General features: G+C 41.4%; 1 protein-coding gene across 6 annotated transcripts in view; it reads left to right on the top strand.

Annotated features, from left to right (window-relative positions):
- POC1B (POC1 centriolar protein B) overlaps positions 1-24,794 on the top strand; it is a 105,036-nt gene that overhangs the window by 24,280 nt on the left and 55,962 nt on the right. For all 6 annotated transcript variants that reach the window (XM_059886478.1, XM_005206056.5, XM_005206054.5 and 3 more), the window contains 5 exon segments: positions 3,115-3,286; positions 9,825-10,004; positions 23,112-23,219; positions 23,346-23,461; positions 24,597-24,730. In XM_059886478.1, the coding sequence (XP_059742461.1) occupies positions 3,115-3,286; positions 9,825-10,004; positions 23,112-23,219; positions 23,346-23,461; positions 24,597-24,730 (710 nt within the window).

Genomic DNA, 24,794 nt, shown 5'->3' with positions numbered 1-24,794 from the left:
TCAGAGTTTATTTTTCTGGGCTCCAAAATCATTGCAGATGGTGACTGCAGACATGAAATGAAAAGACGCTTACTCCTTGGAAGGAAAGTTATGACCAAACTAGACAGCATATTGAAAAGCAGAGACATTACTTTGCCAACAAAGGTCCACCTAGTCAGGCTATGGTTTTTCCAGTGGTCATGTATGGATGTGAGAGTTGGACTGTGAAGACAGCTGAGCGCCGAAGAGTTGACACTTTTGAACTGTGGTGCTGGAGAAGACTCTTGAGAGTCCCTTGGACTGCAAGGAGATCCCACCAGTCCATTCTGAAGGAGATCAGCCCTGGGATTTCTTTGTAAGGAATGATGCTAAAGCTGAAACTCCAGTACTTTGGCCACCTCATGCAAAGAGTTGACTCATTGGAAGAGACTCTGATGCTGGGAGGGATTCGGGGCAGGAGGAAAAGGGGATGACAGAGGATGAGATGGCTGGATGGCATCACCAACTCGATGGACGTGAGTTTGAGTGAACTCCGGGAGTTGGTGATGGACAGGGAGGCCTGGCGTGCTGGGATTCATGGGGTTGCAAAGAGTTGGACACGACTGAGTGACTGAACTGAACTGAACTGAAGTTCTCTTCTAAATGCTTATTGTTCTACCTATCGCATTTAGATCTGTAATCCATATGGAATTATTTTTATGTATAGTATAAAATATAGGAGACATTGTCTTTCTCATTGTGAATACCCAGTTGACCCACCATTATTGTTGGCTAGCCCATCCTTTTCTGACTGTCAAAATGGCAGTTTTCTTAAATCACAAGATGCCCCTGTTCAGAATCCTTCAGTGGCTTAGAACTAAACACACACCACTCACGTGGCTCCTTGCTGGCATCTGCTTCCTTCTGGGCTTCCATCCCTGGTTGTCTTTTTCTCCCTGTCCCGGCGGACATGCTGGCCTCCTTGCTGTTTCTTAGGCTGCCAAGTTTATTGCTGTCTTGGGCCCTTACAGGTGGAATCCTTCTGCCTGGAGTGCTCTTTCTTCATGTCTTAGCCTGAATCACTCCTCATTTCACTCAAGTCTCTGCTCAAATGGGGATGTCCTTTCCTTAAACAGAACCACTCACCACTCATAACATTAAGAATGGGGAAAAGGTATAAGCTTCCATTATAAGTACAAGAGACGTGATGTATAACATTAATTAACACTGCTGTAATGCTATATATGAAAATTGCTGAGAGAGTAAGTCCTAAGAGTTCTTATCACAAGGGAAAATTTTTTCTATTTCTTTAATAAGAGTTGTGAGATGATAGATGTTTGCTAAATCTATTGCAATAATCATTTTATGATGTATATCTCATAACTGGAAGAAGAAAAGAATAAATAATATATAAAAGTCCTCTGAATATGTATGACATTACTGATGAGCTATCTCCTACTCTATTGTAGTTCCAAGAAATTGTGTCTTATTCCCTTTTGTAGCTCTTGTTTGTAGTATAATACCTTAGAACTCGAGTCCTAAATATAACACATATGATAATTCATTGTTTTCCCTGTTTTTTCACATTAGCCGCAAATAATTTGAACCTTATTTATTTAATAATTTGATGAATTGTGATGGAACATCAGTTTTCGTACTTTAAGGAAAAAAAGGGGCATAGTATGCAGCTTATAAACTCACTTTAACTGTTTTACGTGGAAACAATGCATAGACCAAGTTCAAATGAATTTTATCTATGGCTAAAGAACTTAGAAGCTTTTCAGAGCTTCAGAGACTTTTTCTCTTCTAACAATAATACTAATTGTGTTTCAAGGTATTTTTCCCTAAACATTCTATAATATAAACTTAATGATTCTCACTGGCCTGGTTTCTCTCCCTGGGGCTATTTTGGGGGTACAGGCATATATAATGGGCTTCCCTGGTGGCTCAGTTGGTAAAGAATCCGCCTGCAATGCAGGAGACCTGGGTTAAATTCCTGAGTTGGGAAGATTCCCCTGGAGAAGGGAATGGCTACCCATTCCAGTATTCTGGACTGGAGAATTCCATGGATTATATAGTCCATGGAGTCACAAACAGTCAGATATGACTGAGCAACTTTCACTTCACTTCACTTCAATGCATATATAACATTTGGTTTTGTGGCAAGAGTTAGATCTGTCTTTCATTTGTTTACTTCTTGATCAAAGGCATTTATTTCCACTATTGATTCCATTTGTCTTTCTTTTCTTAAAGCCTTAAGGTGATGTCTGAAACACATGATTCTTTTATTAATTGTAGGATGTCATAACAGCACAAAGTGGGTTTTAAGCCTACCTTATCTAGCTATAAAAGACATTACTGGTCAGTTAACAAAACTGGAAAACATTTGGTCGTTTAAAGTACTGTCACTGATAAATTTTGTGAAGTTGATTGCAGTGTTATTGGTATGTAGAAGAATAGCTTTATTCTTGGAAATATGCACTTAAGTATTTAGGAATAAAGGTACCATGGTGTTGAATTTACTTACCCCAAAATGGCTTAAGAAAAAAATTGTGTGTGTGTGTGTGTGCGCACACGTGCATGCACATGCATGCTTGTGTTCAGAAAAAGAGAGAGTGGGCCCACAAGCAAATTATAAACCAAAAGGGGCAAAATAGTAACAACAGGTGGATCTGGTAAAAAGTATATTAATGTTAGTTATACTGTTAATATAACTGTTCTGCAACTGTGAAATTATCTCTATATGAACAGTTGAAAAAAATCATCTCTTCCAGCCCTCTCAGGAGAAGCATGCAGTGCTTATGACACAGAGATGAAGTTACTTTCCCAGTCACCCCGAGAGAGAGAGAACTGACCCCCAGTCCTGTGTCTCTGTTGTACTGAGCTGCCTTTTTTTTAGTAGTCATTGAGTCCTAACCAAATACAGGGGCCACTAATCCTGCTGTACGGCTACATAGGACACAGCCATGCTTGCAGATTAGTGATGTGGCTTTGGGTTTCTTTTTAAAATATTTTGCCATTACCTGGTCTGTCATGCCACCTCCAGCCTCTCTGTTACCTGGACGTCTTGTTATTAGATACCCTGCCCATTGTAATGAGACATGCCTATGTTTGCATTTTAACACACAGTGGTTTTGTTCTTCTATTTCTTAATAGCTACCGGCTCTTGGGATACATTTCTCATGCTGTGGAGTCTCAGGCCTCAAGCTAGAGCTTTCAGATACGTGGGTCACAAAGACGTTATCACCAGCGTGCAGTTTTCTCCACTTGGAAACTTACTGGCATCAGCATCACGAGACAGGACCATTAGACTCTGGATCCCTGATAAGTAAGAGAAGAGCAGCTGCTATGCTGTGGGTTTAGAAATGTAAAAGATAACTGGGGTTGAACTGTGCATTGTGTCCCTCTTGGGTTGCCTAACCCCCCAGTTACCTGTACATCTTTAGTCTAAGTCACAAACGAGGCGTACTGGCCTGGTAAAATTATTTCATACCATTTTTTCCTCATCTTGAACTCATAATTGTGTCTTCTATTTGAAAATTATTTCTAACCATGGGAATATGCTTAATAATGTCTTAAGTGTTTTTGTGGAAGAGGCGGTTGGGGGGGTGATGGTTATCAATCCCTTTATCAGTCTCATGTAAGCTTTAGATCATCTCCCCAGAGAGATACACATCGGACTGCCTAACCAAGATTTTACAGTTTATGGTGACTCAGATGATAAAGAATCTGCCTGCAATACAGGAGACCCAGGTTCGATCCCTGGGTTGGGAAGATCCCCTGGAGCAGGGAATGGCTACCCACTCCAGTATTCTTGCCTGGAGAGTTCTATGGACAGGCGAGCCTGGTGGGCTGCAGTCCACAGGGTTGTAAAGAGTCTGACATGACGGAGCAATTAACACTTTGACTTTCAACCTACTACCTTTTCAAACCCTAGCTGATAGTCCATCTATTTTAAGCAGTTATTGAGCCTTGATTATTTTAAGTTTTTATTTTATTTTATTTTTTTTTTTTTTAAATTTTATTTTATTTTTAAACTTTACATAATTGTATTAGTTTTGACAAATATCAAAATGAATCCACCACAGGTATACATGTGTTCCCCATCCTCTTAATTATATACATTTCAAACATATCTGAAAGTAGAATAGATAGCGTGACAGCTCCCCACCATAACCATCCACCGGGTTCAGTGGTTCTTCAGTGTTCCATCAGTCTTGTTTCATCCGTCCTCCACCCCCTTGTTTTCTGGGATATGTACACATCAGATCACTTCTCTTCAGATAATAAGAAATGTTTTCCTTCACTCTGTGGGGGCAGGATTTGATCTGTGGTTTGTGCCTGAATGGGCCCAGGCACTCCCCAATAAATGAAAGTTCCTGAAGTATTTCCCTGCCAGTGGGCACTTTTTTTCCCTGCCACTGCCTAAAGGAAACCAAATGGAGAAATCTGAAGATTATCTCCAGGCAGGAAACACTACTGAGGAGAAGTGACGTGTTGACATGTTCTGACACTACGGATAGCAGTGTAAGAGGGAGTTGTAAGGAAGAGAGACTGGCTCAGGGTCTAAAAGCGAAAGCATTTTTAAAAGCCTTGACTTTGAGAATTTTGGACTAGTGGTTTGCTGTTTCCAGTACAGCCTCCGTCTCCAATTGCTATTTTGGGGAAAGCTCTGTGAGTAAGGCACTGGGTAGGTGAGCTAAAAGCACACGGATCATTCATTTTCACTGCCTGATCTAAGCACCACAATTAGGCTTGTGTAGACACGTCTAGTTCCTCTTCCTAAATCATATCTCAGCAGGCCAGGGCGATAGTGGATCATGGCAATGAGAAGGAAACTGATGAACCAGTTATCTGTTGCTGCATAACAGTCCCCAAACTTAGTAGCTTAAGACAGTAACTATTATTTCTCCCAGTTTTCGGGGCTGTCTGGACGATTTATCCCACTGCCCTGTTAATGTGGGCCGTTGGCTTCATTACACTGGCAGCTGGGCTGGCAGGTCCAGTGCCTCCCTCAGATGCCGGTGGCCTTGGTGTTGGCTATTGGCTGGGCACCTTTGTCCTCGACATGCCCTTTCTGCAGCAGCATAAAAGGACTTCCTTGCAGCATGGCAGCTGTAGGACAATCTAGGATAATCAAAGCCGAAGCTGCTAGACTTCTTAAAGGCTGGGCCTAGAACCTGCCCATTGTGCCTTCTGCCACATCCTGTCGGTCAGTCGGTCACAACAGTAGCCTGACTGCAACTTGAGATTTGAAGGAGGAGAAATTGGTGGATTCTGCCGCTGGTGGGGAAGAGTGGTGTGTGTGCCTGGCGGAGAGGGGAGCTGTGGGCAGCCAGGTGAGCAGACGGACACCTCAGCTGGTGATCGAAAGTCTGAAAAAGGCTAGCAGGAGCGAGCTGGGAGGCAGGTGTGGCTGGCGTTAGTCACAGTGGGCAGTCAAGAAAATTCGGGCAGAAAGGGCAGGTACTTGTGTGGGAGGTGGACAGACTCTGTTAACGCTGGAGAGGAGCTAGAAATCAGCCAAGCACCAGCACAACAAGCACTGGGCACTCCTGTCTCGGGGTCTTACGTGCTTCCTGTTGGAACGGGGTCTGGATTCATCAGCTGGGCCTGCCTATTGCCAAGAACTATTGTCATGGACTCCTTATTGCCAAATTCAGGCTTAAATTGAAGAAAGTAGGGAAAACCTGAAAAGACCATTCAGGTATGACCTAAGTCAAATTCCTTATGATTATGCAGTGGAAGTGAGAAATAAATTTAAGGGACTAGATCTGATAGATAGAGTGCCTGATGAACTATGGACAGAGGTTTGTGACATTGTACAGGAGACAGGGATCAAGACCATCCTTAACATAAAGAAATGCAAAAAAGCAAAATGGCTGTCTGAGGAGGCCTTACAAATAGCTGTGAAAAGAAGAGAAGTGAAAAGCAAAGGAGAAAAAGAAACATAAGCATCTGAATGCAGAGTTCCAAAGAATAGCAAGAAGAGATAAGAAAGCCTTCCTCAGCGATCAGTGCAAATAAATAGAGGAAAACAACAGAATGAGAAAAGACTAGAGATCTCTTCCAGAAAATTAGAGATACCAAGGGAACATTTCCTGCAAAGATGGGCTCAATAAAGGACAGAAATGGTATGGACCTAACAGAAGCAGAAGATGTTAAGAAGAGGTGGCAAGAATACCAGAAGAACTGTACAAAAAAGATCTTCACGACCCAGATAATCACGATGGTGTGATCACTCACCTAGAGCCAGACATCCTGGAATGTGAAGTCAAGTGGGCCTTAGAAAGCATCACTACGAACAAAGCTAGTGGAGGTGATAGAATTCCAGTTTAGCTATTCCAAATCCTGAAAGATGATATGTGAAAGTGCTGCACTCAATATGCCAGCAAATTTGGAAAACTCAATAGTGGCCACAGGACTGGAAAAGGTCAGTTTTCATTCTAATCCCAAAGAAAGGCAATGCCAAAGAATGCTCAAACTACCGCACAATTGCACTCATCTCACACGCTAGTAAAGTAATGCTCAAAATTCTCCAAGCCAGGCTTCAGCAATATGTGAACAGTGAACTTCCAGATGTTCAAGCTGGTTTTAGAAAAGGCAAAGGAACCAGAGATCAAATTGCCAACATTTGCTGGATCATGGAAAAAGCAAGAGAGTTCCAGAAAAACATCTATTTCTGCTTTATTGACTATGCCAAAGCCTTTGACTGTGTGGATCACAATAAACTGTGGAAAATTCTTAAAGAGCTGGGAATACCAGACCACCTGACCTGCCTCTTGAGAAACCTACATGCAGGTCAGAAAGCAACAGTTAGAACTGGACATGGAACAAGACTGGTTCCAGATAGGAAAAGGAGTAAGTCAAGGCTGTATCTTGTCACCCTGTTTATTTAACTTCTATGCAGAGTAGTACATCATGAGAAACGCTGGGCTGGAAGAAGCACAAACTGGAATCAAGATTGCTAGGAGAAATATCAATAACCTCAGATATGCAGATAACATGACCCTTCTGGCAGAAAGCGAAGAGGAACTAAAGAGCCTCTTGATGAAAGTGAAAGAGGAGAGTGAAAAAGTTGGCTTAAAGCTCAACATTCAGAAAACAAAGATCATGGCATCTGCCCCATCACTTCATGGGAAATAGATGGGGAAACAGTGGAAACAGTGTCAGACTTTATTTTGGGGGGCTCCAAAAAATCAGTGCAGATGGTGATTGCAGCCATGAAATTAAAAGATGCTTACTCCTTGGAAGGAAAGTTATGACCAACCTAGACAGCATATTCAAAAGCAGAGACATTACTTTGCCAACAAAGATCCGTCTAGTCAAGGCTATGGTTTTTCCAGTGGTCATGTATGGATGTGAGAGTTGGACTGTGAAGAAAGCTGAGTGCCGAAGAATTGATGCTTCTGAACTGTGGTGTTGGAGAAGACTCTTGAGAGTCCCTTGGACTGCAAGGAGATCTAACCAGTCCATTCTGAAGGAGATCAGCCCTGGGTGTTCTTTGGAAGGACTGACGCTAAAGCTGAAACTCCAATACTTTGGCCACCTCATGTGAAGAGTTGACTCATTGGAAAAGACTCTGATGCTGGGAGGGATTGGGGGCAGGAGGAGAAGGGGACGACAGAGGATGAGATGGCTGGATGGCATCACCAATTTGATGGACCTGAGTTTGGGTGAACTCCGGGAGTTGGTGATGGACAGGGAGACCTGTGTGCTGTGATTCATGGGGTCGCAAAGAGTCAGACACGATTGAGCAACTGAACTGAACTGAACTGTACTGATTGTGAAGAGGAGGAGCTGTTACAAAGAAGGCAGACGGGATAGACATTCTGCAGTGTGGAGGGCCCAGTAAAGATCAAGGCAGATTTGATGATACTGACTACCCTTGGCTTCCTGGTCACATTAGATGCCAATCTTTACTTTGTTTACTGTAGGCCTTATGCTGAAAATCAGCCCATGCTGCCTCCTGACTTCTACTCATAGAACATTCCCTTGAAACCTCACTGGACTAGTCCCTGAATGTTCCCTCCTGTATTATTTTCATTATTCGTGGTGAAATACCACATATCAGGTGATGGAGATTTATGACAGAGTCGCCTCTGCCTTCTACAGACCACTGGAAGGGAAAGCCAGGATGGATCTAAGAATCATTTAAGTTTCAACTCTTCCCAGCAGAATTCAGCAAAGCATATGCTCTTTTTACGTGCCTGATATTGTGCTAGATGGTGGTCTTTTAGAGATAAGTAAGTCATGATTCCTGTCCTCAGAAAAATTACTGCCTAATAGAGAAGCAGGTCTATTTTATAACAAAAATTACTGTATAATAAGCAAAATAGACACAGCAGATAGAGAACAAGTAAGCCTATCCGGGTTGGTGAAAGGCAGGGTAGGAGGAAGCAGTCAGGCTAAGAAAGCAGCAAGTACAAAGCCAGAGAAGTATCTGAGGCAGTGTGGTTGTCTTAAGGGTACAAAGGTCAGTGCAGTGGCAGGAGGTCTTGCCAAAGAGCCTGGGCATTGTACTTTTTCTTGGCGAGCAGCCTATGACACATTTACACTGGGATTTACATGCTTAGAATCACACATTTAGCAAGTGTATAAACACAGTATGTAGGTGACTTGAGGGGGATAAAAGATTAGAGCGGGGAGACCAGTTAAGAGGCTTTTGCAGTAATCTAGGTGAAGGATACAGAGGGTGTGTATATCTACCTTAATACGAGCACAGCCGGAATGCAAAGAAGAGAAGGGATTCAGAAGATACTTAGGAGGCGATGACGATCTCACTGGCACTAAATAGGTCTGCTGACCCCTTGGATACTGGAGAAGAGGAGGAGCTGGGTGTAACTTCTGGGCTTTTGCCAGTTCTGCTGCCTCATCTTTTTAACACACTTGTGGCAGTTTTTCCCATAAGGCATCACCTGTATAAATGTGACTTTCTGAATGGAAAAAATTGCTAAGTCTAAATGTGGTATAAAGTGAAAGTACCTTGGGAAAGTGGAGACGCTGACACAAAGTAGCATTTCCCGAATGTCACCATTTAACTCCAGTTCCATCTACTGGCCTGCCCTGAATTATTTCAGTTGTTTTCCCGCTGCTTCTCCTTAAATGCCACACATTATTTTCATCTTTTTTTTTTTTTTTTTTCTATTTTCTTTTCTGCACCCTAGCCAAGAAAAAGAAAGAAGGTATCTGAAATTTCAAGGTGTTGAGAATCGAAGTATGTTATTACCATTTATCTTTTGTTTTGCTTATGAATGTAAGATTGGGCTCAGAGGTGAGCAGGGTCGTAGGTACACCCCAGGGGTCTCAGTTCCCCTTGCTGGGGTCAAAACAGGAGCGTCAAATCACCCAGGGACGTTCTTTGCCGAGGCATATGACACGGAGGACATTTCCTCCTTCCCAACCCAGACTGCCAGCCCACACAACTTGCATGTGAAAGTTGAAAACACTGCCTTAGAGCTCCTTATTTAAACAAATCTTAGCTTTGCTAGGTTGCAGTTTATTTAAACTGTATATTGCGGTCTCTAGAGGAACAACAGGAACTTAAAATACATGGTAGAGATTGGTTCAAAATATTATTTCCAAAAAGAAATATTATTTCCTAGCTTCCCGTTAAAACAAACTCAGCAAATGAATTTCTGGGTCGTGACCACCAGGGTTCTCTCTTGTTAAGTATCAGCTGTGACTTCAGTGAACAAAACTGGCTTAAACGGTTCTGATGCGGAGCGCAGTTCAAAACATCCTTTCCACACTTTCTGTCAGTTTTTATGAGTTAAACTATTGTATATGTTTCAAAGTCTGTATACTGATAAGATCGTGATTATAATTAAATCACATGTTATAAATATTAAACTATTTATTTCCAGGAGAGGGAAATCCTCTGAATTTAAAGCTCACACAGCCCCAGTTCGAAGTGTGGACTTTTCAGCCGATGGCCAGTTTCTTGCCTCAGCTTCTGAAGACAAATCTATCAAAGTCTGGAACATGTACCGCCAGCGCTTCTTATATTCCTTGTACCGACACACACATTGGGTTCGCTGTGCCAAGTAAGTGCAGAGTTTCACCGTAACGTTTCCATATGTTTTTTCCTGCTGTAGTCTGAATTTTACCCCCAAATCCCAGAAAAGGGGATTGAGGGCAAATTCATTCATTCATTTATTTATTCATTCACCAAATGTTTATTGTGTGCCAGGAATAATAATAAACAAAATGGTCAAAAACTGCTGCTCTCATGAAGTTTATGTTCTGGGGAGGGGAGACAGAGAATAAGCAAATAGGAAACTCGATATGGTGGTAAGTGCTATGGAGAAAAACAGAGCTGCTGGTTTAAATAGGGTGTTCAGCAATTGCTCCCAGAGAGGGTGACCTTTGGGCAGAGACCCGAGGGAGGGCAGGGAGTGAGAGTTGAAGATGTTTGGGAAAGGAATGTCCTGCATAGAAGAAACAAGAGTGAGAGCCCTCGGGCGGGAGCTGGGTGGCCATGTAAGGAAGAGCTGGAAGGCAGGGGTGGTGGAGAGTGTGGGAGAGTAGAGGAATAGCTCTGATGGACAGGCGGAGTAGATGAGCCGTTGGAGCCTGTTCATCTCTCTGACTTACAGTTTAATGGGATCTCCCTGACCACCATGTGGAGAGTAAACCATCAAAAGTCAGGACAGAGCTGGGAAGTATGGGCTATTGCACTAGTTCTCACCCCAGTTTGGTCCACGGTGGTGGCTGTGGAGATTTTGAGACGTGGTTGGATCTTAGATCATTTATTCAGTTGACCCTGGAATAACGTGGGTTTGAGCTGCAGGGGTGGTTGGTTAAATCCACAGATGCAGAACTGGGAATATGGAGGAACCTTGGATTCCTAGGGTAAACTGAATTCCACATGGAGTTTTCACTGTGCAGAGGGTTGGTGCCGCTAATCACCATGTTGTTCAACGGTCTACTGTGGTTAAGTTACCACCAAAAGTGTGTGTCTAATTGGATGGGATGAGAAAGAGAACCAAGAATGACTCCATAACCTTTGGCAACAGTCTGTTGGGAAAAGTGCTATTATAAGTGTTATTAGCATCTGCTAACAGCCAGGGAGCCTTCTATTCCTAAGACCCACTGCTACAGTACTTAATATTTATCTTCTTTCCTTATCGAAATTGGCCTGGAGGGAAGCACTTTTGTTTTAAATTCCTTATTTAAAGTGTGATCTGAGCTCTTTTTTGTTGATTGATCTGTGCTACTGGCATGACTTTGCATTTAGAGGGCTGGCATGAGACAGTCCAAGTCTTATTTGAACCTGTACTGCTGAGGGACACCGTGCTCAAAATACTGATTTGAGAATGATGCTGATTCTTTCAGAGGAGAGTGGAGCTGTGAGAGGAAGACAGAAGTTGCTGTCTAATTACATGGTGTGGTTTCGGGATAAAGCCATACTTGGAATTATTAGTAAGGGAATGGGAGGAGAGGTGGAAGGGGACAGAGACATGAGCCTTAAAACATTTCCTGTCACTCTTTTTTTAAAAAGGCACTTTCCATAGGAAGTGATAGTGAAGCAGAGTTTGGAAAAGCGGGAGTGGTCCCTGCATACAGTCACGTGCACTCATAATACCTGTTGTATCTCCAGCCCCAACACTGCCTTCGTTTTCAGCATCGTTATCCCTTATGGAGACTTTTGCAATAAACCTCCATCATTTATTGAGGCTTTGTTCGTTTTCTCAAACTTATATTCTCTTTGTGCTTCAATTTGCATTGTTTCTATTGACCTTTTTTCAAGTTCAATGGTATTTTTTCCTGGCCGTGTCCAGTGTACTATAAGCTTATCCATTTCTCTGGGATTTTCCATTTGTTTGCTCATTATGCTCATCGTTTCCTTTAAATTCTTGAACATATTTATAATAATAGTTCTTAAGTCCTTGTCTGTTAATTCCAATATTTATGTCATATCCGAGTCAACATTTTTGCTTGTTTATATTTAAATGTTTTATTGTATGCTCAAACATGGCTAAATGTTTGAGAGTATGAGTTACTCTATCATCTAAAAAGTGTTGAGTTTTGTTTTGGTAAGCTGTTACCTTTCTGCTGGCCTAGCTAGATTGTGTTGAATGTAGACTTTTTAGGGTGGATCTAGAGTGGCCTTTACTCTTGGACTTTAGTACTAGTGGCCTTTCTAGGGCCTCCATTGAATGCCTGGAATGTTCAACCAGATCTGGTGAGAACTTGGACATGCCTCGGTACTGTGTAACCTCAGGAATCTTTGTTTGGTTCACAGTCTCTGTTGTTTTCTTCGAATCCTTCTTGTCCTGAGCCTTATCAGGTTTGCATTTAATCAAAGACTCAAGACTCGGGCAGATTTGGAGGTATTTCTGCTCCTCACAGGTCCTCTTATCAATCCTGCCCTCAAAATTCCAGCCCTTCAGCAGTTCTGAATTCTAATTGCTGTTTGTCTGCCCAGTGAGACTGCAGCTGTTTCCTTGGGCTCTGTGTCCGTAAGCCATGTCTGAAAAATGCTCCCAGGTAGAAATTTGGGATGCATTTGGTGCTTATCTCCTTTATTTTCTATCTCTCAAGTTTCACAACCCTGTTCTGTCTTTCATCCAGTGCCTAAAAACAATCACTTCATGTATTTTGCTGAGTTGTATGATTTTTTTATAGTAGGGGAGTAAGTCTGATAATCATTACTACCCTTACTCAGAACGGGAAGTTTTGCCAAAGGAATTTAGTGGAAACTTATACAAGCTGATTTCAGAATTCATATGTATAAATTAAATGTCCAAGAACAACCAAGAAAAGAATGACCAGAAAAAATTGAAAGAAGCTTGCGTAACCGGCTTTTAGAACACAGTATAAAACTGTAGAAATTAAAATAAGACAGTCATGGTACCAGATTAGGAACATGGGTCATGGAAGGTTCAGGTGCAGATCCACATATGCTTTCTGATGAAGATGGTATTTCCAATCAGTGGTGAAGTAGATGAATAGTTGTTAAAATATTAAGATAATATTAAGTAGTTATTTAATATGTTAAAATGTATGTATGTAGTTCAGATAATTAGATTTCTATTTGGAAAAATTTAAAGTTAGATCTGTATTGCACACCACACATTTCCAAAAAGTACAGATAAATTAGACAGCTTAACATTAGAAATACTCTAAGTGATACTGCTTTTCCTTCCAATGCATTGACAATATATTTAAATGAATGTAGAGGGTCAACAGAGCAATTATTTCTCCCTTAAGTATTTGAATTTTAAGTGTGTCGTTGACTTAAGTAATTTAAATTCAATGCCTTGTTTCTGGGCCCCGTACTTACTATGAGTTTGTCCCTGGAGCCCAGACTCACTCCGTGTGGCATAGAGGTAGTGCCCATTAGTGTAAGAACAGATGAGTAGCTGTGTTTTCTAGGCTAACCTATTGTTTCAGTCATACATCTTGATTCACAGAAATATTTTTTTTAAGATATGTTATCTGTTGGGAGATATATTCATGCTTTAAAAATAGAAATTAGCACAGTCTTTTTAGAAATCCATTTGTAAAGTGTATCAGGAGTCCTTGTTACAGTGAGTTCACAACTGGAAATCTATCCTAAATAGATTTATTCAAATTCTTATTCAAAGAAAAAAATCTGTATTTAAAGATACTGCTTTCAGTGTAATTTATAATGATGAGAACTTGGAAATAATCAAGTTCTCCAAGTAGAGAAAGCTGGTTAAATAAACTTAAATGATTATATAGCTATTAAAAGAAGATACATAAGTAGTGACTTGAAAATATGTTTGTGTTTGAGGTAAGAGGGGCAATATTCAGAACTCGTACATATAATATAAAAGATCTATACATGAACAAAAGATAAAGTTCCTGCATACACACAATATTATATGATTTTGTTTGAGTGATGGTGCTATGGGCTGTTTTTACTTACTATATTTCCCAGCTTTTTTAAACATGCAATTTGTTTAAGGAGTAATGAAGAAAACATGTATTCTTTGAAATATCTACATATGCAGGTGAGAAATACTTATTTTTAGCAGCACAAGGATTTTTCTAAAAGTTCAATATTTAAAAATAATGTGCAGTGTGGGCTAACTTGTATTTTTTTATGGTTCAGTTCAGTTCAATTCAGTCGCTCAGTCGTGTCCGACTCTTTGCGACCCCATGAATCGCAGCATGCCAGGCCTCCCTGTCCATCACCAACTCCCGGAGTTCACCCAGACTCACGTCCATCGAGTCAGTGATGCCATCCAGCCGTCTAATCCTCTGTCGTCCCCTTCTCCTTCTGCCCTCAATCCCTCCCAGCATCAGAGTCTTTTCCAAAGAGTCAACTCTTCGCATGAGGTGGACAAAGTACTGGAGTTTCAGCTTTAGCATCATTCCTTCCAAAGAAATCCCAGGGCTGATCTCCTTCAGAATGGACTGGTTGGATCTCCTTGCAGTCCAAGGGACTCTCAAGAGTCTTCTCCAACACCACAGTTCAAAAGCATCAATTCTTCGGTGCTCAGCCTTCTTCTTCTTCTACCTTTTTCATGGTATCCTCAGTCAAAAATAAGTAGAGGCCAACGAAACAACTTTTCCAACATTGTTTCTCTAGCATTAATTTTCACAGGGAAAATCTGACCTTAATTTTCAGTTTTTGGTCGTGTTACAAGTGATCTTTGATCCTCTGAATTGCTAAGGCTTTTCTGTATTTGGGTAAACTATATATAGTATAAAATTTACCATTTAACCAATTTTCAAGTATATAGTTCAGAGACATTAAGTACATTCATGTTGTGCAAATAGTGAACAAAAGTTTTACACATCAGCTTTCACTGACTGTGTGCGTGTGTGCATGCTCAGTTGCTCAGTCGTGTCATTGATCATAATATGAAGTTAGTCCCAATCCTGTTGAAAAGTTTTTTAATGCTTTACCTATCTTCCAACAACACAAGAGAAGACTCTACACATGGACATCACCACATGGTCAACACTAAAATCAGATTGATTATATTCTTTGCAGCCAAAGATGGAGAAGCTCTATACAGTCAGCAAAAACAAGACTGGGAGCTGACTGTGGTTCAGATCATGAACTCCTTACTGACAAATTCAGACTGAAATTGAAGAAAGCAGGGAAAACCACTAGACCATTCAGGTATGACCTAAATCAAATCCCTTATGATTATACAGTGGAAGTGAGAAATAGATTTAAGGGCCTAGATCTGATAGATAGAGTGCCTGATGAACTATGGAATGAGGTTCGTGACATTGTACAGGAGACAGGGATCAAGACCATCCCCGTGGAAAAGAAATGCAAAAAAGCAAACTGGCTGTCTGGGGAGGCCTTACAAATAGCTGTGAAAAGAAGAGAAGCGAAAAGCAAAGGAGAAAAGGAAAGATACAAGCATCTGAATGCAGAGTTCCAAAGAATAGCAAGGAGAGATAAGAAAGCCTTCCTCAGCAATTAGTGCAAAGCAATAGAGGAAAACAACAGAATGGGAAAGACTAGAGATCTCTTCCAGAAAATTAGAGATACCAAGGGAACATTTCATGCAAAATGGGCTCGATAAAGGACAGAAATGGTATGGACCTAACAGAAGCAGAAGATGTTAAGAAGAGGTGGCAAGAATACCAGAAGAACTGTACAGAAAAGATCTTCATGACCCAGATAATCACGATGATATGATCACTCACCTAGAGCCAGACATCCTGGAATGTGAAGTCAAGTGGGCCTTAGGAAGCATCACTACGAACAAAGCTAGTGGAGGTGATGGAATTCCAGTTGAGCTATTTCAAATCCTGGAAGATGATGCTGCGAAAGTGCTGCAGTCAATATGCCAGCAAATCTGGAAAACTCAGCGGTGGCCACAGGACTGGAAAAGGTCAGTTTTCATTCTAATCCCAAAGAAAGGCAATGCCAAAGAATGCTCAAACTACCACACAATTCACACGCTAGTAAAGTAATGCTCAAAATTCCCCAAGCCAGGCTTCAGCAATACGTGAACCGTGAACTTCCAGATGTTCAAGCTGGTTTTAGAAAAGGCAAAGGAACCAGAGATCAAATTGCCAACATCCACTGGATCATTGAAAAAGCAAGAGAGTTACAGAAAAACATCTATTTCTGCTTTATTAACTATGCCAAAGCCTTTGACTGTGTGGATCACAATAAAGTGTGGAAAATTCTGAAAGAGATGGGAATACCAGACCACCTGACCTGCCTCTTGAGAAATCTATATGCAGATCAGGAAGCAACAGTTAGAACTGGACATGGAACAATAGACTGGTTCCAAATAGGAAAAGGAGTTCATCAAGGCTGTATATTGTCACCCTGCTTATTTAACTTATATTCAGAGTACATCATGAGAAACACTGGGTTGGAAGAAGCACAAGCTGGAATCAAGATTGCCAGGAGAAATATCAATAACCTCAGATATGCAGATGACACCACCCTTCTGGCAGAAAGTGAAGAGGAACTAAAGAGCCTCTTGATGAAAGTGAAAGAGGGAGGAGAGTGAAAAAGTTGGCTTAAAGCTCAACATTCAGAAAACAAAGATCATGGCATCTGGTCTCATCACTTCATGGGAAATAGATGGGGAAACAGTGTCAGACTTTGTTTTTCTGGGGTCCAAAATCAGTGCAGATGGTGATTGCAGCCATGAAATTAAAAGATGCTTACTCCTTGGAAGGAAAGTTATGACCACCTAGATAGCATATTAAAAAGCAGAGACTTTACTTTGCCAACAAAGGTCCGTCTAGTCAAGGCTATGGTTTTTCCAGTGGTCGTGTATGGATGTGAGAGTTGGACTGTGAGGAAAGCTGAGCACAGAAGAACTGATGCTTTTGAACTGTGGTGTTGGAGAAGACTCTTGAGAGTCCCTTGGACTGCAAGGAGATCCACCCAGTCCATTCTAAAGGAGATCACTCTTGGGTGTTCATTGTAAGGACTGATGCTGAAGCTGAAACTCCAATACTTTGGCCACCTCATGCAAAGAGTTGACTCATTGGAAAAGACCCTGATGCTGGGAGGGATTGGGAGCAGGATGAGAAGGGGACGTCAGAGGATGAGATGGCTGGATGGCATCACCGACTCCATGGACATGAGTTTGAGTGAACTCTGGGAGTTGGTGATGGACAGGGAGGCCTGGAGTGCTGCAATTCATGGGGTTGCAAAGAGTCGGACACGACTGAGAGACTGAACAGAACTGAATACTCAGTACTAGGGGCTTCCCTTGTGGCTCACCTGGTAAAGAATCCACCTGCAATGTGGGAGACCTGGGTTTGATCCCTGGTTTGCGAAGATCCCCTGGAGAAGGAAACGACTACCCACTCCAGTATTCTGGCCTGGAGAATTCTATAGATTGTATAGTCCATGGGGTCACAAAGAGTCAGTATTTGAAACAAGATAAAGAGTAGGGAGCCTTGTTTGAAGCAAAGCGAACAGCATATGGGGGAACACCTGGGGCAAGAACAGAGAGAAGCGGGGTGTGGTGCCAGGAAGTGTAAGGTGATGATGAAGAGACAGGAGGGCAGACCCTGCAGGCAGTTTTTCCCATGAAAAACTGTGAAACCACCAAAGGGTTTTAATTAAAAAAAAAAAAAGATCGTTTTTGATTGTGAAGAATGGAACGTCAGCGGGGCCTGTTAGGATCTGAAGAAGCAGGGTCTGGTGATAGACTGGAATGTGACAGTGAGAGTGAGTGGAAGACATAGGAATCGCACTTGATTCCTGGGTTTCTGGCTTGAGAAGTCATTTACTGAGAAAAGGAACAGTGGAGTTTGGGGAGGAAGATGAGTTCAGACTGGGACAAGTACAGAGAGTGCCCGAAGCATATGCAAGAGGAAGCGCTTACTAGGCAGTTCTCCTAGAAATCCCAGGAGAGGAGTCTGGGCGTGTAAATGGTAAATGATCCAGCAATAATTAGCGTGTTTCACAGTACACCTAAATCTTTTTGCATCTCTTTCATCTGCTTTTTGTCTCTCAGCACTTATAGGAATGAATTCTATCACTGCAATCAACAGATGGTTTCTCTTCTAATGCTGCCCAACACTTAAAAAAACATGAATGTTTTGCTTATTGCCTTGAACTCCACCTTCAGTATGTAAAGCCCAAATCCCATCAAAGCAAACATTGAGGCTGCCAATTTTTTTTTTTTTTAATGAGTCTATGAAAGTTTTGTAAGAGTTGGACCTGACTTAGCAAATAAACCACCACATGAAAGTTTTAGGCTTGAATGCAGTTCAGACTCTCTTATTATCCAGACAGAAAACAGTGGCTCGGGTAGTTAGGAGCTTCATAAGGTTACATATCTGGGCAGCCGCAGAAATGGCCTTAAAATTCAGACTCTGTACTCACCGGGCAGTCTTACTTTCACTGCTTTTCACTGCTTTTCCCTCCTATTGAATAGCTGCTGGCTTCAGAGTACCACTTACTAACAATTTGTTTCTTAAGGGACATAGAACAATGCCTACTTTGGTCTCAGAGCCCTGGGGGCCAGAAATGTAAGTTTGGTTTTTGGGAATATATTTCTTTCTATGTTTTCTTCATGCTTTCCTTCTCTTCCACTATTTCCTTTCTATCCTCCCTTATTTTAAATTCTTTTTTTTTAATCCCCTATGCAATTGGATGGAGAAGGCAATGACACCCCACTCCAGTGCTCTTGCTTGGAGAATCCCATAGACAGGGGAGCCTGGTGGGCTGCAGTCTATGGGGTCGCGAAAAGTTGGACATGACTGAGTGACTTCACTTTCACTTTTCACTCCCATACATTGGAGAAGGAAATGGCAACCCACTCCAGTGTTCTTGCCTGGAGAATTCTAGGGACAGAGGACCCTGGTAGGCTGCCATCTCTGGGGTCTCACAGAGTCAGACAGGACTGAAGCAACTTAGCAGCAGCATGCAGTTGGAGCCTTGGGTTTGGCTGATACTGGATGCTTAGTAAATCTCCTTCAGCCTGTGAAATCCAGGTTGGTCCTCAGGGACCATAACTAATTCCTAAATGTTGTTTATCTAACTCTCAAATTAAACTATTTCTTTCCCCTGCATGGAGGACTAATAGTTGAGTCACAAGCTCTCATCTCAGAAGGCTTAGCCCTTCCTCCATGCAGCTAATTGTCTGGCAGGGGTGGAGATTGTGTGCCTTTGTGTTTTTTCCCCTCAGCTTTATTAAGATATAATGACATATAACCTTGTGTAAGGGTAAGGTGTACAGTGTGGTGATTTGATACATGCATGTATATAGTGGTTTTTATAGAATATTTAGTCTAATGATAAGAATTATCCAAATGAGGATTTTGATTTCTTATGAATGCACTTTAAAACTTCTCAGGGTTCACGGATCTGTTTGGCTCACTGATGAAGAAGTAACTCAATCACTGTGCTTATGGACTACAGTTTTACATATAGTTTTAGGAACTCTATAGATTCAAAGTTAAAGAACTCCTGTTATATAACTTTGGCTACTCTCAAGGACATGTCAACCAGTTTTTCTAGCAAAAAGCTTGAGAATTTCCTCCTTTTCTCCAAAGTATATTTTAAGGGATTGAATAAGAAGTAGTTAACTTCTCATATGCCTTACAGACAGTTCACATCTGGTGATCCATTAGTCACCACTGACTAATATCCATCTTGGTGACACACTTGCTGGAAGTCTTAAAAGGTGGTTGGGTGGTACTGAATTAGAGAGTTAGAAATTTGTTAATGTCTTGGTAGAAATTTTATATCCTCTTAATATTCTTAAAATTAATAACCCTGTTGCTGCTGCTGCTGCTGCTGCTAAGTCGTGTCAGTCTTGTCCGACGCTGTGCGACCCCATAGACGGCAGCCCACCAGGCTCCCCCGTCCCTGGGATTCTCCAGGCAAGAACACTGGAGTGGGTTGCCATGTCCTTCTCCAATGCATGAAAGTGAAAAAGTGAAAGTGAAGTCGCTCAGTCGTGTCCGACTCTTAGTGACCCCATGGACTGCAGCCCACCAGGCTCCTCCATCCATGGGATTTTCCAGGCGAGAGTACTGGAGTGGGGTGCCATTGCCTTCTCCGAATAACCCTGTTAGGTATTGTTTAAACCCTCACACACACAAAAAAGGACTGTCATTTTGTGATCAAAGACAGGGCAAAGAGTAGCCTCTTATTGGTGCCAAACTATTTGATGTATCTAATTAAAACTGAAAGGGAGGAGAAGGCCAAATCGCCATTGTCACTTTCAACCCTTCCAAAGACAAAAAAGCTTCCCAGGGGGCACTAGTGGTAAAGAGTCTGCCTGCCAGTGCAGATGATGCAAGAGATGCGGGTTCGATCCATAGGTTGGGAAGATGCCCTGGAGGAAGAAATGGCACCCCATTCCAGTATTCTTGCCTGGAAAATTCCATGGGCAGAGGAGCCTGGTGGGCTGTAGTCCATGGGGCTGCAAAGCATTGGACATGGCTGAGGGATAGCATACACACGTAGACAAAAAGAAACTACAGAGAGTATATGCAGGGGTTGTAATACAGTGTCCAGAGCATGTACCTGAGCCCTGCCTCAGCCCTGCCGAGCTGGAGATAGAAACATCCTCTCTGCACTGCTCCTTTCATCCCAGCCAGCTCCTCCACTCCCCACTTATCTGAAGTTCACGTTCTCTTCATTTCATTTCTTCATCACTGGGGAAATTTCTCCCAGGCTTTAATTCCAGCTGCTCAGGATGAATTTTTGGCTAATCAAGGTAACATTCTTTTCCTTATTTACAAGTTTCTCTGGGGCGCTTCTAGTGACTAATGGGCACCTTTTTGTTAAAAACTTTTTTCTTACCATTATCTAAAATTATGTTATTTGTGTGCCTGTCCTCCCACCTAGAATGAAAGCCTCCTGAAAGCAGGGGTCTTATCGGTCTCATTCACCACGATATTCCTATAACCCAGGTCAGTGCCCAATGCCTGGTTCCTGCAGGTGCTCAGTAAATATTTGAATGAGTTAATGAATGAATGTCTTTCCCACAAACTCCCCAAGGGCACTGATGGGGCATGGCAGCAGACAGAGATTTTTATTAAAAGATAGTCTGGTGGTCAGGCTGTCAAGCAGAACCCAGGCACTTAGCCGCCTAAGAGCATGGCCTGTGGTTTGCTTCCACTTTAGAACTTTCTGTGGTTACAAAGAAGCCACACAGAACTTCCTGTGCTCTACTTTGGCCAGTAAGAGAAACTTTCCTTGCTGTCAGAGTCTTCAACAGAGTGGCTGAGCGGTTTGGCTCTGGAGCCAGACTTCCTAGTTCAGGTCTTCCCGGCTGTGTGACGGGCAGTTCCTCTTCTTCCTTTACATGCCCTGGTTTAATCATCTGTAAATGGAGGCCAGCAGTAGCCCTTGTTTGGTAGGGTTATTTTGAGAATTAAATGAGTTATAAGTAAAGTGTTGAGAACCATTCTAGCACATAGATGCTCGGTTAATATTGGCAGGATAAATGAGAATGGTGGTAGTGGTGGCCGTGGCAGTGGTTGTATTAGGCCAATAATGTCATAGTGTGAATTTGTACTTCGTACTTTGCTTTCACCTAATCCTTCCATTTTATTACATTTTTCATCATTGCTTTCTTAAAATGTAATAACTGAGTCATCTCTTAGAAATAAAATTTAAAATGTTCACATTAAGTAATTTTTAAAAAAGATATCATATTAAGAAACACACTTTGATTTCTTGCACTAATTATTTATAATTTTATGCAAAGGTTATTTTCATGGGGATACTGAATAGGATTTTCTTCTCCAGAATCTATACAAAATAAGTTTCATCTCTTTGGAGCATTTCTATAATACTGCCATTCATATTTGAATCTTCCTTACATATTTTCTAAAGGAAAAGATTGATACGTTATTATAAAATCAAGCTGAACTGCCCGGTGTGGAAGATATTTCCTTGCAAGTTTATTTCTTTGAATTTTTAAGGACTATTTCATGTAGAATTTAATTATCTCTGTCCTTTTTAAAATATGGTGAATTCATAAATTCTAGATTGAAAATTTCTGTTAGGAAGAATTATTTTTAGGCCAGCCTTAAGAACAGGAATTGGGAGGAGGGGATGGTCAGAGAACAAAAAGAAAAGCTTTCAATTATAATCCACACCCTTACTTAGTTGATGACTTTTATAGTAATCTGGGCCGAGAGGGAAACTACAAATAAAATTGAAACATTATCGGTCTATGACCTAAATCTGTCTTTTTTGGGTTTTGCTATTGCTGAAGTATTAATAGCAAAATTAGTATTCATAGTTTCCTAATAGTTTTCACTTTGTTTTTGATCTTCTGCTCTTCCGTCTCCATTCTAAAAAGGCACTTAAGGCAGAAAAGCAACCTTGGAAAGGATCTTAAAGGGAGAGAGAGCATGAACGCAGTAGACAAGATGTCTGAGAATTTTCTCATTTGTTTTTTAATGGGGTGTGTGGATAGTAGTCCATGAAGGAACTTCAGTTTTGTATAAATGAGTTGTCCTATTTTCAGTCCGCTGAAGCTCTCTGGCCTCCCCTCATCCAGGAAGTTACAGGCTTGGGGAATCTGTTCGCCTGTCAATGATAAAGTTAGTCACTCAGTTGTGTTAGACATTTTGTGACCCCATGGACACATTTTGTAGCCCCTGTGTACATGGAATTCTCCAGGCAAGAATACTGGAGTCGGTTGTTATTTCCTTCTCCAGGGGGACATCCCGACCCAGGGGTTGAACCCAGGTTTCTCACATTGCAGGCAGATTCTTTACTGACGGAGCCACTGATGCCTCTATTGCTGATAGCATTCAGTTTTAATTCTTAAGATACCAGTCGTTCTCTTACAAAGAGCGTCACTGCAGGGTTGGTAAGATGAGTGATAGAGACTCTCTTGGGTCGTATGGATAACACCAGAAAATGACAGAAATAGAGAATACTTTAAAAAAAAAAAAAAGCATAAGATATTTGGCTTGGAAGCAGTGCAGACCTAGAACAGATACCATAAAAGTAAATTATTTAAATAGAAGAATAAAAGGTTAAGAGAAACTTGGTTAGTCTATATCATATATTGTGATCTTTTTTAATGGTTTATTAATGTCATTCATTGTGTTATTTTCAGTTGGAAAGATGTTGGTAGCAGAACATGGTTCTGCTGCATGCTGTGGTATCATTTAATACATACAGCCTGACTTGTGTGTCATGGTAGAGTTGATTGTGATTGTCAGGAGCCTTCCACAAGAATGATCTTTCTTATGCTCTCCAGGTTTTCACCCGATGGCAGACTAATTGTATCATGCAGTGAGGATAAAACTATTAAAATCTGGGATACCACAAATAAGCAGTGTGTTAACAACTTCTCAGATTTCGTAGGGTAAGTCCATTTCTCTTTTTGCATTTATATAGGTTAGTTTGCTAAGGAGGTATTTAATTATTACAATTCAAATAAAGAAATTAAAGAGAAATTGAAATATTAGACCATCTTATTCCTTTCTCCCAGGTTTGCAAATTTTGTGGCTTTTAACCCTAATGGTACATGCATAGCTTCAGCAGGTTCTGACCATACTGTGAAAATCTGGGATATAAGAGTGAACAAGTTACTCCAGCATTATCAAGGTAACGACTTCCATAACAGAATTGAATTGTACAACGGGCTTCTCTTACACTAGCAGAGGCTATTCTTCTCAGTGTGGCTTGGCCCTCTTACTAAATGTGATGGACTGACTAGAGAAAAGTTAGCCACCATCAGCAGCATGGTCCAAGAAGCTGGCGTAGGTGCCAGCCTGCAAAGGGAGCTGGCGTAGGTGCCAGCCTGCAAAGGGAGGTGGATGCGAGAGCTGTGGAGAAAAAAGGGAAAAGAAAAGAAAAAAAGTTACTGTAAGATTTTCAGACTTTGGTTATCTGCTTTGTAAAGAATCCAGGATAGAAGTTGACTCAGAAAGAGATACGTGAGCACAAATAGGTGTTAAAACTGGCAGAAAACAGCATCCTACTGTGCCTGTCTATTGAAGTTAAAAGAGAAATGAACTGATTTCTTAATGTATATTAGATTTATATTAAATCCAAATTTCCGTCCCTTAATAAACATAATGCAGCAGACACTGGGTTAAATTCTCACATCAGCCCTCAGAGGTATGTTCCCTCCACTTTAAAGACAGGAAATTGAGGCTGAAGGAGCCTATGTCACTTGCTAAAATTTTGCTCCCACTGACATAGGTCTTTCTGTTTACAAAGTACGTTTTTTACAAAGTACAGTGATTAACAAACTTTTGATCGCTGTGTTATACTGCCTCCTGTTGGAAGGATGATGTCCAGAAATGAATTCTCAAACTGGCAAGGCTGCCCTTCTCCAAAGACATCTCCATACTCTTCGCCCCTTGTCCCAAGCAACTAATTGGTTATTAAATTCAGTTTAAGGCTGGGATGTATACCTTACGTGAACTGGTGGTAGACAGTGGTTGTTTATATTGGTAACATACCCTAAGATTTTATAGTTACGTAGTTAATAAGATCATCTTTCCATGACAGAGTCTCATTTGTAAAGTTTTTCTGTCTCATGAACTGGAAGCTTAAGCTGTTTGGTGCCACTCTACTTACTTGTTTTAGTGAGCTCTGTAGAGTTTTGGTGCTATGGAGACATTGCCTCTAATGGATTCTTGCTTTCAACCTAATGGTGCTAGTAGGGTGAAGGGGCATCTTTAGAATTACGAATTATTCTCTGAACTTTTTGCTTTTATTTTCTACAAATCAGTTCACAGCGGTGGAGTTAATTGTGTGTCGTTCCATCCTTCGGGTAACTATCTCATCACTGCTTCTTCAGATGGTACGCTGAAGATCCTGGACCTCTTAGAAGGAAGGCTTATATATACACTTCAAGGACACACGGTGTGAACCCTAAGATATTTGCTTTAGTTCTGATCCACTTTAGTATATGGCACTAACTAAAATA

The sequence above is a fragment of the Bos taurus genome, chromosome 5 (assembly GCF_002263795.3).
Source record: "Bos taurus isolate L1 Dominette 01449 registration number 42190680 breed Hereford chromosome 5, ARS-UCD2.0, whole genome shotgun sequence".
NCBI lineage: Eukaryota > Metazoa > Chordata > Mammalia > Artiodactyla > Bovidae > Bos > Bos taurus.
This window is presented reverse-complemented; position numbering and strand designations above follow the sequence as displayed.